General features: G+C 36.7%; 1 protein-coding gene across 2 annotated transcripts in view; it reads left to right on the forward strand.

The window, feature by feature from the left end:
• Positions 1-15,564, forward strand: part of fkbp10b (FKBP prolyl isomerase 10b) — a 34,625-nt gene that overhangs the window by 9,732 nt on the left and 9,329 nt on the right. For both annotated transcript variants that reach the window (XM_087274673.1, NM_001128666.1), the window contains 5 exon segments: positions 1,276-1,421; positions 8,993-9,182; positions 9,275-9,420; positions 12,809-12,998; positions 13,089-13,231. In XM_087274673.1, the coding sequence (XP_087130799.1) occupies positions 1,276-1,421; positions 8,993-9,182; positions 9,275-9,420; positions 12,809-12,998; positions 13,089-13,231 (815 nt within the window).

Genomic DNA, 15,564 nt, shown 5'->3' on the forward strand with positions numbered 1-15,564 from the left:
CAGAGCTATGCGTGGCTTTCAGTGCAATGTAAACAAATGATTCGTTAGACAAATTGTTACAATTTAATAAAATAATTGTGTGTATGAACGCAGATATTAACAAGTTCATTTAAATTCTTAGCTAATATAGCTTAAATTAACATTAGATAAATACTATTTTTATTTCTTTTTATTTTTTTATTTATTCATTGTTCTGTTATTTATTTTCCTTGTAAAATTATCACTCAAGTTTCAATCAAAAAACGTCTTAGTTTATTTTTAAGTCCAAAAAAAGAAATGGACTAATGTTTGTTTTTTTTATAAATAGTTTGTACTGTTTTTGTTACCGAGCAGCAATATGTCAATGTCAATAGCAATAAACAACACTGTAAAATATAAGCAGGTTTCTTGTGATTTTCTAAACCAGTAGTGTTTTGAACTTATTAAATGCAAAATAATGGTGATAACTGTGAAACTATAATTATTCTTTAGACTAATTTTACAACCAAAATTTTTAATCAATGCATCCCTAATTGTTACGCAGTTTAAAACATAAAATATGAATGTGTTTGAATGTAGAAGCCTACTAAAGCAATACACTGATTTTGTTGTGCTTAGAAACACTACATTTGAATAGGTTTGTTAAAAAGCCACATTGTACAATGCAGTGATGTTATGTAGTTTCAAAATACAACATATTAATGTTTTAATGTAGAAAAAGCCAACGTGGGTGTATTAAGGAGCAAAAATACAAAACATACTTGTATTGCTGTTGTGTCATCACTTAAATTGCAAGTCATATTTCTCCGGCCCCTCATTTGGGATGCTTTTCATGAACTGGCCCCCATGACAAACTAATTGAATAGCCTGCCCTATATATTTGCACCAGAAACTTCTTTATAAACACTTATATTTCCAGTAGAAAAGTGCAATTGCTTCACCCAGGTGTCTGTTAGTTTAGCATTGTAATTTTATGTTATTTTTCAGACGATTAACAACAAGAACAAATATATTTAGATAATTTTTTTAGCATTGTTGAGGATCAAATATTGCGAAAAACAGATGTGACTTTAACAATGCCATAAAAATTAACACAAAAACTGTTTGCATAGGGTTCATTGTGAAGCCATTCAAGGTGAAAGTTATTGAAAGTAATTTTGTGCCTTTTTTGGATGGCACCACACAATATTGTTCATTAGCAAGGTTCTTATTTCCAAGTGTGAAGTAATGAATTCAGCTAAATTGATTATACTGTTGCAAAGATGTTCCTTGACTGATTATATGTGCAACATGCAGCTACAAGCGTTCCCAGACGCAGGATTCAGTCGTTGGAGAAGGTTTGCTCATAAAAGGCTTGGATGAAGGCTTGCTTGGCATGTGTGTGGGTGAAATACGACACTTCATCATCCCCCCATTTCTGGCGTTTGGAGAACAAGGATATGGTAAGCAAGAAAACCATCTGCATGTTCATTCAAAGAACATTTTTATCACCCTATCAAAATTGTAAAGCAATTATCTGTCAAGATACTGCGCACTAATTATGTGTTATGGTAATGTTTTGTTTTTTTAATAATGTGGTTTCCACATTTCACACTGCACTTTGCTTTTATTTGTTAATCTACAAGATAAATATCATTTGTTGGACAAATACAAATGGGTAACTACTTACAAAACTAGAATGTAACCTCCTAAAATCTAAATGTAGCATTAATTTATAGCATTTAAATACTTAAATATAGTATAATTTAATAGTAATATAATTAAATATAGCGTTTGGTAATAACCAAAGAAATCCATATGAGCAAAGAAAACAATTTTAATTAGTTTACAAATTAAGTTATGTGTAATAAAATTATATGACACAGGAAAAAAAGTATTGAACACCCGAAGAAAGGTAGTAAAAACCCAAACTGCAGCTTAAATCTCTAGTTAGTCAGCAATCCTCCACCCTTTATCAGTGTAAATTAATATTAGCTGCTTCAGTCCAACGTCTACATTACTGATGATAAATACGGATTTTTATCATCTTTATACGGATGATAAAGATAAAACCAGAGTGGAAATTTTAGCAAGACACTAGCTATGTTTCCATTTTGCTGATGCGCAAAAAAAAAACGGTTGATGGAAACACCATGATGCACATAAATTTAAAAAATGCCCATAAAAAAAGTATATCATAACTGAGTTGTGTAAACTTTTTATTCGAAAAGAAAAGATGCGCATAAACTGATGGAAACACTTTTACCGCACAAATTTCATTATGTGCATTAAAAAAGGTCATATGATTTTGTAGTAAGAGATCATGTGATGATGAAAATGTGTGTGAATGGACAAACCAGCAGGCTGAGCACACTGTAAATCATCTGAACTGTTGTTTTGGTCATCCTAAAATGCCTTACCGTTTAAGTATTAGTGTTATTATATTATTAATGACCTCCAGAATCAAGAGCGTCTGTGCTCCACGTCAGACACCTTCAAATGTAATTTGACACTATTCAGCAGTCCTGCATGAGTTTGTTGAAATGTGTGCATTAAATTTTCAAATAAACACGATTCATTAACAAAACATACAATTAAACATTGCAGCTGAGTGCAGCTGAATAAATGTAGAATCTGTAAATACTGTATTTTGCATCCTGACATACGTTTGAACATGTCTCGTGCAGTCGTTGCTCAGTAATGCATAGTAAACTATCTGTTTTCCCATTTTCAGAAAAAAGGTATCACATACAGTACATTAAGTTAAATTTAAACAAAAAAAACTAAGGTAAGAAAATGATTATGTCTCACAAGGAAACATTGTGGCTTATTAAATGCAGCCTGAGGCATGCGTATTAATGATCTCAGAGCAACATTTTAGCCTGTGTTCTCCTGATGATGTGGCTGCTCATCATGTCCAGATGAAAAACCTTAAGTACAAGCAAATTAGGGGTGTGAACCTACACTGGTCTCACGGTTCGGTTATGATTATCATGCCATCGATTCAGTTCAATTTAATATCTTTGAGCATCACTTTGCATTGAAAATGCTTTCCATACATAATTAGATTTTTTCTTTACAACACAAGATTTTTTTTATTAAAATATTTTTCTCTATAAATATATTAATATTTGCACAATATTTGTAAATGTTGTTGTTTAATACAAGCAGTAAGATATATGAAGTGTACCTTTAATTTTACCTGCTCAAAGAAAGCACTCTTTTTGAATGTATCAAACCAACCTCCGATACATGCACAGAAGACAGTATGAGCGTTTATAGCCAATAAACTAAAGTAAATATTATCCTGCTTGCTTTTTGAGCGATGTCAAGTGAGGTCTTACACCCCCATGATTGGTCATTGTCTTGACCCGCCCAACAGAACGGGCTGCGATTGGCTTTAGAAATGAAAGCGATGTTCACCGATGAGTAATGTGGGAAGAATAGCTGCGGTTACAGTATATATGAGCATAATACAAGTTTATCACAGGTAATCCATAATAGTCACAGTGGAGAAAACTTGCACCTAAGGCATGCTCATGTCTGGATCCACAAGTATCGCTTTAGAGGAGAGGGAAAGTTACCTCACAAACACGCCAGTGGGTCAAGTGTTAAAAGTGATAGAGAGAGGAAGAGATTTTACAGCATTTCTCCCTAGTAGTGAAATAGTGGCTCAGGTGCTGGGCCTTCTTCAGTATCAATAAAAGATTTTCCAGCAAACTCACAAGCAGTTAAACTGTGCATAATTATCTACCTTTTAAGTAGTAGGAGCATTTTATTTACTTGCCCATGCCTTCTTTGTCTTATTAGTCTACTGATACATCGCGCATAGGAGATAAATGACGCCAGTATGTAATAACTGGTTATGATCTATTACTGAACCAATATCGTATTGTCCCCATCTGCATCACAGTGCACCGAAGAAACAATTCATTTTGACATCCCTAATTCAAATGATGAGGGCACCCCTGTGAATAATGCAACAGTCAGGCCCGGGAGAATTCCCAGTGGGCCAGTCCGTTTTTTTGGCCGCGAGGGCCGGTGTCCCTAGCTGCTTGCACTCTCAGCAGTCACACTTTGTTCATTTATTTATTTATTTGACCATAGCCTCACTCTTTATTTATTAATTTGCTGCAGCTCTGCTCTTTTTATTTATTTTCTCGCAGCCCTGTGAGCAAAATGTAGCCTGCAGGTTAATGATGACAGCAGCACCTTAGTAAATATAAGAATTTGAATTATTAATATTAATAAATATAACATTTGCTCAAATAAAATCAGATGATTAACTACATTAATAAATCTGATATAACTTGATCAGAAATTTATAAAGGGGAGAAAAAGTTTAAGCTAAAGAGTTTTGCCTGTAACAGTACAATGCTTTTTCTGTATTCCACACGTGTCAACATAACAGCACCATTGTGGTCCAGTGGTCAGCACGTTGCGTTATGACGCCACTGACCTGAGTTCGAATCTCACCTAAATAATAATTTTTTTTTTTTCATTTTTAGTGTTAGGACATACTATACTGTTTGGAATACTTATGTAGGTGAACATATTTTATTTTTATTTTTCGTGTAACCACCATTACAAAGGACTGGATATAGGGCTGGGCGATAATTCGATATCGATAATTATCATGATATAAATTTTTTCGATAAAGCGATAATGACAGTCAAATAATTGCTCTAATATTTATGCACTCTGCGTAACATTGCGCAAGCATTTTGCAGCCTGCCCTTCCGGATGCCGCACACCGTACACGTTTACAGCCATGGTTGTACTTAACGGAGTAAGAAAAAAGAGGGTTTTAACCTGCTTAGTTTTTTGCTATCCGACACAAAACAGCAACGTGCACTGCAAACTGCGCAAGACGACTCATGTCATCAAAAGCAGGCAACACCACAAGCTTTCAATTCAATTCAGCTTTATTTGTATAGCGCTTTTACAATGTAGATTGTGTCAAAGCAGTTTCACATAAATGGTCATAGTAACTGGAACAGTGTAGTTCAGTTTTTAGTGTTTAAGTTCAGTTCAGTTTAGCTCAGTTCAGTGTGATTTAATCATTACTGAGAGTTCAAACACTGAAGAGCAAATTCATTAATGCGTAGCTCTACCAATCCTGAACCATGCGAGCCAGTGGCGACAGCGGAGAGGGAAAAAAAAACTTTACCTGATGGGAGTGAAGAAAAAAAACCTTGAGAGAACCAGAATCAGTTGGGCACGACCATTTTAATTTCTCCGCTGGCCAAAGGTCTTGTGCAGCTTTAGTCGCCGTGGTGGAGACTGGAAGATGGCCTCAGCGAAGACTCGTCTGTCTCTGGAGCGTCGCTGGAATCAGATACATGTTCTCCACTCCCCACGACCATCAGCTCTTCAGCAGCTCAGGATATGGCCTGGTCCCGGATATGGAATCCTTGGGATCATCTCGTCGCTGGTCTTGGATCCAATCAGTGACTCCGCATAATCTGAGGACCTTGGGATGAGTATCCCGAAGTGTAAATATAGAATAAAGAGACTAATTAGCAAAGCTGCTGTTCATAGTGTATATAAACAAGATGCAGAAACCTGTGTGGAACCCGCTAGGTGATGCATTGAGTGTATGCTTTACTAAACAGATCTTTAATCTAGTTTTGAACTGGGAGAGTGTGTCTGAGCCTCGGACGTTATCAGGAAGGCTATTCCAGAGTTTAGGAGCCATAAAAGAGAAGGATCGACCTCCTTTACTTGATTTTGCTATTCTGCTGTAGATACTACCAGAAGCCCTGAGTTTTGAGATCTTAAAGAGCGAGTTGGATTGTAGCGAGACAGAAGGTTGGTTAGATAAACAGGAGCTAGATTATTAAGAGCTTTATAGGTGAGAAGTAATATTTTAAATTCAATACGAAACTTAACAGGCAGCCAGTGTAAGGAGGATAACATTGGGGTGATATGATCATATTTTCTAGACCTGGTCAGAACTCTGGCTGCTGTTTCATCATTTAAAACAACACCACCCTTATGAAGATGCTAAGAAATTACAGACCTAAACAAGTGCTGGTAAACCAGGACAACTACCCAGCAGAGTCTCATGTCATCATTTTCGAAAGCCGTGCCTACAAAAGAAATGACAGACAACACAATCTCAAACACATCTCAATGAACAGCAACAAGAATCAGTCCAAGGCACTCGAATAAAGTGAAAAATTTAAAAAGCATTTATTTACATCTCAATGAACATTTGAAGCTTGCTCTACAGGCTGCATTAAGGATATTTATACTACAACCTTTACACTAACAAAAAATAATATAATAAAGAGGCAAATTCAAGCAAAGTATCAAACAAAAAATTTTTTAAACTCGAGTAAGAGGACGATAGGGAAGCCAAACAAAAGTAAGGAATATAACAAAACAATTCTAATTTATGAATAACCCCTCTCACCTCACTAAAACTGATGAAAAGTAAAAAAGTCCTTCAGCGCAGTGCGCCGTATTCTTCCCTAAAAAATAAATATAAAGATGACATTCACCTCTTAACTGATGTCTTTTTACAATACATTTTCTACGTGTTTGCAAAATGGAAGTTGTAGGACATCTTTCCTATCCATCATACTCTGAGAAAAGGGTGAACTTGAGGAGATAAAGCTCAATATTGTCGGGAAAGAGCCGAGCCAAAAAAATAACATACAAATCAATCTAAATAAAAATGAACAAAACTCACAAAATTTCTCAAAGTGGGCAAAAGTAATGCAAAATAATTTTACCCAAACGAAAGTTAAGCAAAAACAAGGAAAATCATAATCGTGGGCAAAATTCACCAAAAACCAGATCAAAGGAAAAAGCGCACTCTCCGCTTTTCATATGACCACACCATCTCCGCCTCGCCTCCGAAATGCGGTCAGCTGCAGACTGCAGTAAATGAGCGTTCGCTTGCACCGCGTGTTGTTGGAATGATTCTCTTCGCAAGGCACTGCAGTGGTGGAAATACATGATCTTGTTTCTCCCAGGATGATGGCAGATTTTCCTCTGACTCCTCTAACTGAAATTTTGAACATAGGCTACTCTTGCACTAACTTTATTATTATTGGGCATCTCATTTCTTCCCATTCTGCAAAGCCCACTCTGCTTTTTCGCTGATCCACTGCCATGTCCCACTATAGCACCCGCAACCGACCTGCAATTAGCTAATTATAAAGTATTTTTTTATTACCTGACCCGCGGTTTATCCGCAGCGCCCGGAGATATAACCGCCATTTACGCATCACTAATGGGAGGCAAAAATACAACCTTTACTGCTACAACCGTAACATTAGTTTCAGACAAAACTGCAATGTATTTTAATGGTGAAGATGTCATATAAAAATACTTTACAAACACAGTATATGTATATTTTATCATTAAACGGAAACCTAACTATCTAAATGAAAACTTAAATGAGCATCACTATGCCTGTGTCTGCACAGAGATCAAGCTTCTCACATAAGAATGTCGACATTATGGTGTTTTTGAAGAACTTGAAACTTACAGTAATTAAATATTCCAAATGTCCTTAGAGAGGACAAGCCTGTTTATCTTTCACTCTACACTGCAGTTATTTATTTCATTTTAGTTTACTTATTTAAAATGGCTGCACCTAAAGATAATAGTTTTTTTTCTGACTAGTCTATATTGGAGGTATTTATTTAATTGTTGTTGTTTACTCGGGTATCCTGACTGTACTAAAATTTGAAAACTGAAAATTCTGTGACCATTAACTCACCTTTACTTGTTCCAAACCTGGTTTATTAATTTTTTTCTGATGTTGAACAATAATATCCAATAACTTGTCTTTGGTTGTTGAAAACTTAAACCGTAAATGCTGAATTAAGATTGTTCTTTTGTTTATTATTTTATTATTTATATTGTCAGACAGCTAAAACATTTTACTAAATGTGTTAAATCAGCTGCACAAAGTGATTGGCATACTAAAAATTTTGTAAAATTGATAGATATAAAGATTTTATGTTTATCGTGATAAATACCGATATCGACTGATATGACAAATTATTGTGATATTTTTTTTTTACCATATCGGCCAGCTCTAACTGGATGTCTATAAAGAATTTTGCACCAAATATATTTTAAGATATTGCTGGAAAGGACATTGTGATGTTTTAAAGAATAATGTTGGAGATTTAGCTACACTTTAATGTTCTCATATTCATGAAAAACATTTAAATTTCTAAACCAGCTTTTTCCTTGAAAAAGACGTGATAGTGTCATTAGAATCTGAATTGGAAGTGACGTTAATATAGTCAGTCGTGAACTGAGGTTGGCCGGTATAAGGCTTTAAACTCCAGGGCTGAAAAGGAGTCCCACTCCTGCCCTATGCCTAGGTATACCAAGATTTTCTTTATAGAAAAATAAAAATAATTTACATTCAAAATAAAATAAAAAGAACCTGTTCTTTGCAATAAAAGTGAAATTTCTTGACCTTCACAAAGGACACATAAGAGCTTTAGTAAAATGTATGGGCTAAGCACTTGTACTTTAACTACTTAACTATACCTAGTCTGGATTAAATCCATACTAATCTGAGTATTTCTATTTTGGGAAACTTTATCTTTTAACAGAGCACAATATTGTATGCTTTACTTCACTGTCTTTATTTAAACCTGAGAAATTGTCACCAACTAAAGATTTGACAGTGGTGTTCAATTCATGAGGAGCCTGTTGAATCGGTTTACATATTGAAGTAAAAACTTAATTTGTAAATTAAACTTGTTTGTTTGCATTATTTTTTAATTTGCACATTTTGGGAATAAAGTAATTTCTTGCAAAGCAATTAAACATTTATCAAAACTTTTTCTACATTAAAAAACATTTTTTGTACCTTGGATGAAGTAACCTTATTAGGATTGGAATAGTATTTAATTAGGGTATGGTATCTGTACTTATACTCAAATTTTTATATTGTATACTTCAACCACCAGCACCACATAACCAGCAAGAAGATTAAGTCAGTTTTCTTTATTTGTTTATCTTTAATTCATCTTTCTCTTGTGTCTCTTTCCCTCAGGTACAGGCATTCCTCCTCATGCATCTGTAGAATATCACATTCTCCTGGAAGACCTGCACAACCCTAAAGATGACATCATTGTGGAGACCCTGAAATTGCCTGAACCATGTGCTCGCAAGTCTGTTGCAGGCGATTTCATTCGTTACCATTACAATGCTTCCTTCCTCAATGGCATCATGTTTGACTCTAGGTATTTTGTTTGTTTGTTAGCTTTTTTAACTATTTGTGGATGCTGTTGGTGTTGCTTTTAAATTCTACTGTATATCACTTTTAAAATCACAGTTATCAACAAAACCAGACGTACAACACTTACATCGGAATGGGCTACATGATCGCCGGCATAGATAAAGGCTTGCAGGGTGTTTGTGCAGGAGAGTGGAGAAGAATCATCTTGCCGCCTCACCTTGCCTATGGCCAGCAGGGGGCAGGTTAGATCATTTCAAAGCTTATTTAAAGATTAGTTAGCCAATCAAGATCCAAGCAAGATCCAAGTTTCAATGGCATGATGCAGAAGTACTAAGGGCATGTCTGAATTCTTTTTTGCTATTTAAAGAGTTAGAAAAAAATGGTCCGTGTGCCAGGGCCATGGTCTAAAAGTGTTGTCCTTATTTTCTTAATAAGTATATTTTAGGCATAATGTGCATTAAACCAATCAGAGTCTCATCTCCTGTCAGTTGTATTGCACAATGGTGCATTCACTATTAACATGGCAAACTTTGTAAGCAGAAAAACTAAAGGCTTCACTAGTAAGAAAATGGTTGAAGACTATCTGCGCAACCAATGAAAGACCACCTATGGGACGGGCATTTTCCATTAGACCTCTTTCTCTGTGGTTTCTGAAAATTGATGCATTCCAGTGAGAGCATCCATTAAATATTTTTGTTTAAGTGCAAAGTACTACTACTAGTAATAACATTAAACAATTGTAAAGTGTCATGAATAAACTGAGTACAACAGAGGTGATGGGAAGTGATATAGGTTTTTATATTAGTATAGACAATATTACTATTTTTCACATTTTAATACTTAATTTTTTTCCTATTTAAAGATACTTATGTACTGCTGTATATCCCTGTGAGTGTATTAAAGAGCTCCTATTATGCATTTAAAAAGGGTCATATTTTGGTTTTGGGGGTCTCCAACAACAGTCTGATATGTATACAAGGTAAAAAAAAACACTTTCATTGTCATATAATATGCATTTATTTTTACCTAATTATCCCAATGACCCCCATATAATTCGTTCAGCGATTTATTTGTTCCCAAACACCTCCTTAGCGTGATGCTAATCTGCGCTGATTGGTCCAATGACCCAGTCTGCTGTGATTGGTCAACTGCGTTTAGTGCAAGTCAGAGAGATATGCCAACCATGGCTTATCCACAATTTTGAAGTTGTCAGAGTACTGAGAGTATGTGTGAGCCCAATGCAGTTAAACACCAGCATCTTGTTCTATTTTTTAACCATAGGTAAAACCAGTGACACACATTCAGTATTAATCCACACAGTGGCAAAGACTGAACTTTTTTGAAGCTTGACCACCGCACGTGTGTAGGAACAGCTGTTGGTGGCCATAGCAACGACAAACGGCAGTGGATCGCAAGCTCACAATTGCATTTACATTCGTAAACAAAGCGCCACGCAACGCGTTTTTAACGTGGCTTTAGATGCGATACAAGAATTTGAAGGGTTAACCAGATGCAGTGGTTACACGTAATAAAACACAATCAAATACATAATTTCCAAGCTAGAGAAAACAAGGAGTAGACCATTTTAATCGCACTTACTTACACTTGTGTAATTAAGGAACAAAAGTGTGATCCATGAAGTATGTTCTGTAAAGTTCCTGTCAAGTTCTGACAAAGTCACTTACATTAACAGTCTTTTCTGATCCTTCCTTTAACAAACAGACAACAACTCCCCGGCTGTCAACATGTAGATTGTTGTAGCACTGGTCAGAAAAATGACAGGAACACAGCACAAGGCTGGGGCTATAATGCTGGGGTATTATTGCAAAAAAAATAAATAAATAAAATTCAACCTCTTCACAATTCTTCACAGCCTCATCTTTGTATAGGTAAAATAACACTAATGCCAAGTTCAGACTGCATGATTTTCAAAGTAGTCCTGTCACTTTATACTGAAGTTTTTATACTGAAGGATGGATCGGCGATAGGGTTTCACATAGCATGGCTTTAAAATAGGAAGAATCGCTGACAACCTTGTTCAAACTATGTCTCACAACCAAACAAATGCAAGAAGTGACATGGAAACAATGCAATGTCACGTAATATATCTTTGGTTATTAACTACATAATGAAAAAAAAGGCTTTAAGCTTTAGTATGTACTTATGTACTTATTTAGCACACCTGGCTTTTGAAGAGAATTAGCTATTTCTCCTTAACGCTTTTACTTTTTGACTAGGTAGTGATATGGCTCAGATGACGCATCGAAAAAGACACATGCTCCTGCCAAATTTCCACTAGGTTTTCCTCCATTTCTTGGGTCCAAATAAACTGAAAATAAGCACTTTTGACTTTTCCTCCAACCCCTCACTGGCCTGCAGGTACCCATAATAGTGGATGCTGCTCTCTCATTGGCTGTAGGTGATTGCGGGTGTCATTTACAATCAGAAAACATTTCACACAGCAGGATTTGAATCGCCGACAGCTCCAGATAATTAGCATGCCAAATAACTCACTGGTGTCTGTGACTCATCGGAAATTCTCTCATATCGCGTTCTTGATTGTTCATACCATGTGAATGTCACTCGCATGAACAAGCACTAATTTGCCTGTGATTTCAGGCATTTGTCACTGATTTCCCAAAAGCTGTTAGCGAGTCAAAATCGGGGCTAAAATCATGCAGCCTGAACTCAGCATCACTCTCCCTCACACTTCAGAGCATAGCGTCTATGCGATTTGATACAACCGGGATCTGCTACAGTGTTTGGCTTCCTCTTTTTCTTCTTTCCACTGGTGGGGCCGGGGGTTTAAATTTTCCTGGGTCTGCGCAAGCAACAAATTAACAGGGCTTGAGATCTGTATCGACGTCAAGGCGACACGACTAAAGACTCTTTACAATGGCGATTTATTCTAACCACTATGAGTCAACTCTTTTATAGATAAATCAAGTTTTAAACAAGTTTAAACATCAGCTGGATATTTCACTTCACTTAGAGATGTGTTACAGTTATTTTCAAAAAACCTTAATAGGGGCTCTTTAAGCATCTGGACCCACATAGGTGCAAAACACTAATGTTCTCTTTAAATAACAAATAATAACACTGCACAATTGACTTTATACCATAGACTGTAAATATTATGGACGTAGTATCCATGATGTCACCCATAGGTTTCTGAAGAGCGCAAATAAAGCTACAAATGGGTGTGGCCAAATGTGCTATTGTGTTTGTGCATTAGTCTTGATTTGAACATTTTGATTTGTGTTTTCAGTCTTGATTTGAATGTACCTAATGTTGGAGCACATTTGATTATTTCTGGAAGCTGATTCCAGCAGTGGGGGGGCGCAGTAGCTGAAGCAATTTACCCTACTTTGAATGAACTTAAAATTTCTAATTTACTTGATCCTAATGATCTGAGGGATCTGTTACATTATTGATTTGGGAATGTATCCCTGATCTGTCTAATTCAAATTGTTTTCATATTTATGCCACAACTATGTACAAACACTATGTACTAAATACACAGAACATACAGCTAGCAAATTCTGATTTTTATTGTGATGTTGATTTCAGTAAAAAGTGTTCTCATGTTTTTAAAATGCGATGTAAAAAATGTCGCTCTGTTTTAAACAGGTAAGGACATCCCAGGTTCAGCTGTGTTGGTGTTTGACATCCACGTGATAGACTTCCACAACATCAAAGATCCTGTACAGGTGGATGTTTTGCATCGATCTGAGGCTTGTAACGAAAGCAGCGAAGTGAATGACTTTATTCAGTACCACTACAATTGCTCATTGTTAGATGGCACGCTTCTCTTTTCATCGTGAGTTTCTTCATCGTTCGTCTAAGAGAATGTGTCAACCATTTTGTGATTTGGCTCTCATTAGTCATTATTTATCTCTGATCATTATAGGCATGACTATGAGACGCCACAGAATGTGCTTCTTGGAGGAGATAAAATAATTGATGGCCTGGATGAGGCGCTTAGGAATATGTGTGTAGGAGAGAGACGAACAGTAATCGTACCACCACATCTTGGACATGGAGAGAAAGGAGGTATGTCTTGTCTTGTGTTTGTGTGTTCATCCTTTTGGCTTGGATAATGGACCAATAATGTACCTGTACCTATTTGGCCAATCAAAAACAAAAAGTAATTACATTGTAAGTTTAATTCGAAGTAAAATTATGAGAATTCTGTACATAATTTACAATTTTAGCACTAAATTAGAAGCCCCAGATTTACTCCATTGTTTGGTCTGTTATGAGGATAACTAAATAGACATTTACAAGATTATTTTAAAATGCAGTTTTAAAAAATGCTAACAGTTGCATTTTTATAATACTATAAGTGTGTTCCTTCATGTGATTTTTTTGTACATACACTACCTGACAAAAGTCTTGTCGCCTATCCAGGTTTTAAAGAGCCCATATTATGGGTTTTTGAAAATTCCCCTCCATGTAGTGTGTAACACAGCTCTAAGTGAAGTGAAGTATCCTGCTAAGGCTTAAATCTGTTAGTGTACAGTGTTTAAAACTGTTGATTCATCTATAAAAGAGTCGACTCATAGTGCTTCAAACGAGTCGCCTTGATACCGATTCATTAGGTGTTTCGCCATGACGTACGAACGAAACCAAGTTATTCACGTGCACGCGCAAACCCGGGAGATTTCAAACCTGAGGCCCCGCCCTCTGACGCAGAAACCCAGACACACACACACACACACACACACACACACACACACAAACATGCCGGTCGATTGAAGTCACACTGCAGATGGATATATTGAGTCTCTACCCAAAGATGAAACCTCAGCATTATAGCCAAGCAGTTGGAAACTACTGAAAACTTCTGGAAACTACATGCTACAAAGAATACTTCATCAGCGTTTGTTAAAGGAAGGATCAGTAAAGAGTAACTTACTGATGGACGTCAGGATGGATTTTTCTTCCTCCATTTCTCAAGTGTAAGTACGTGCGATTAAAGTTGCCTCGTTGACTCCAGCTTGCAAATGTATTTAGTTGTGATTTGTTACTTGTAACCGCGTATACTGTATCAGGTTAACTGGCTATATTCTCTTATTGCGTGCAAAGTCACGTTAAAAACGCGACGCGTGCTACTTTGTTAACAGAGCTCCGTGGACGAGACGAAGAGTAGTGTGTGTGTCTGTGTGTGCGTGTGCGCGCGCTGTCCTCCGGTGGTGTGTGTGTGTGTGTGTGCGCGCGTTGTCGTCCGGAGCAGGGTTAAGTGCGCGTGCGCGCGTGCGTGCGTGCGTGCGTGCGTGCGTGTGTGTGCAATATGTGTGTGTGTCTGTGAAAAGAGCAGAGTGAGAAGCTAGGAGATCTCCTCAACTGTTTTTGGAGTTTTTGCTCAATAAAATAGTTAGTCGTCTGAGTTTTCAAGTCCATAGTCTGTATTTACATTGACCCACTGGCAGCTAAAATCCACGACTACACTATCGAGCGTGTATGAACTGTGATTACTTTTATATTGCTGATTAGCTGTTTGGCATTTCACTCTCTGACTGAAGGCAGTCGACCAATCGCAACAGACTGTCATTGGTCCAATCAGCGCAGATTAGCTTCGCGCTAAGGAGGGGTTTGGGAACAAATGAATCACTGGACGATTCATACAGGAGTCACTGGGATAATTAGGTAAAAATAAATGCAGATTGTAAGACCACGAAAGTGTTTTTTGACCTTGCATGCATATTAAACTGTTGTTGGAGACCCTTACAACCAAGATATGACCCTATTTCATGTATAATATGGGCTCTTTAAGAACAACAAATAATAACTTGATTTCTAGTTTATCATTTGGTATCAGAAATGGCTTATATGAAAGGCAAACGCCTCTAGATTATGTTTATTTCATCAAAACATAATATGATCATGCCTTGATTTTTAATTGTTTAATTAGGACAGTAAGGTCTGACTTTGCTTAGACAAAAGTCTTGTCACTTAACAGAAATAATGTACAATATGGAATATAAAGTCATGGTGCAGTGGAAAAATAATTAATATTGTGTATGACTCCCGTAAGCTTGGAGGACTGCATCCATACATATCTGCAATGACTTAAATAATTTATTAATCAAGTCATCTGGAATGGCAAAGAAAGCGTTCTTGCAGGACTCCCAGAGATCATCAAGATTTTTTTGGATTCATCTCCCCCTCCATCTTACCCTAGACATGCCCAATAATGTTTATGTCTGGTGACTGGGCTGGCCAATCCTGGAGCACCTTAAGCTTCTTTGCTTTCAGGAACTTTGAATGTGGAGGCTGAAGAATAATGCTGCAATCACACCAGATGCGGAAGAGCGTCAAGCCCGAGTTATTTACAATTTAAGTCATGCAAAGCTGCGAATAGAAATCCTGCTGCGGGATATCCA

This window comes from Danio rerio, chromosome 12 (assembly GCF_052040795.2).
Source record: "Danio rerio strain M-AB ecotype USA chromosome 12, GRCz13ab, whole genome shotgun sequence".
In the NCBI taxonomy this organism is placed as follows: domain Eukaryota; kingdom Metazoa; phylum Chordata; class Actinopteri; order Cypriniformes; family Danionidae; genus Danio; species Danio rerio.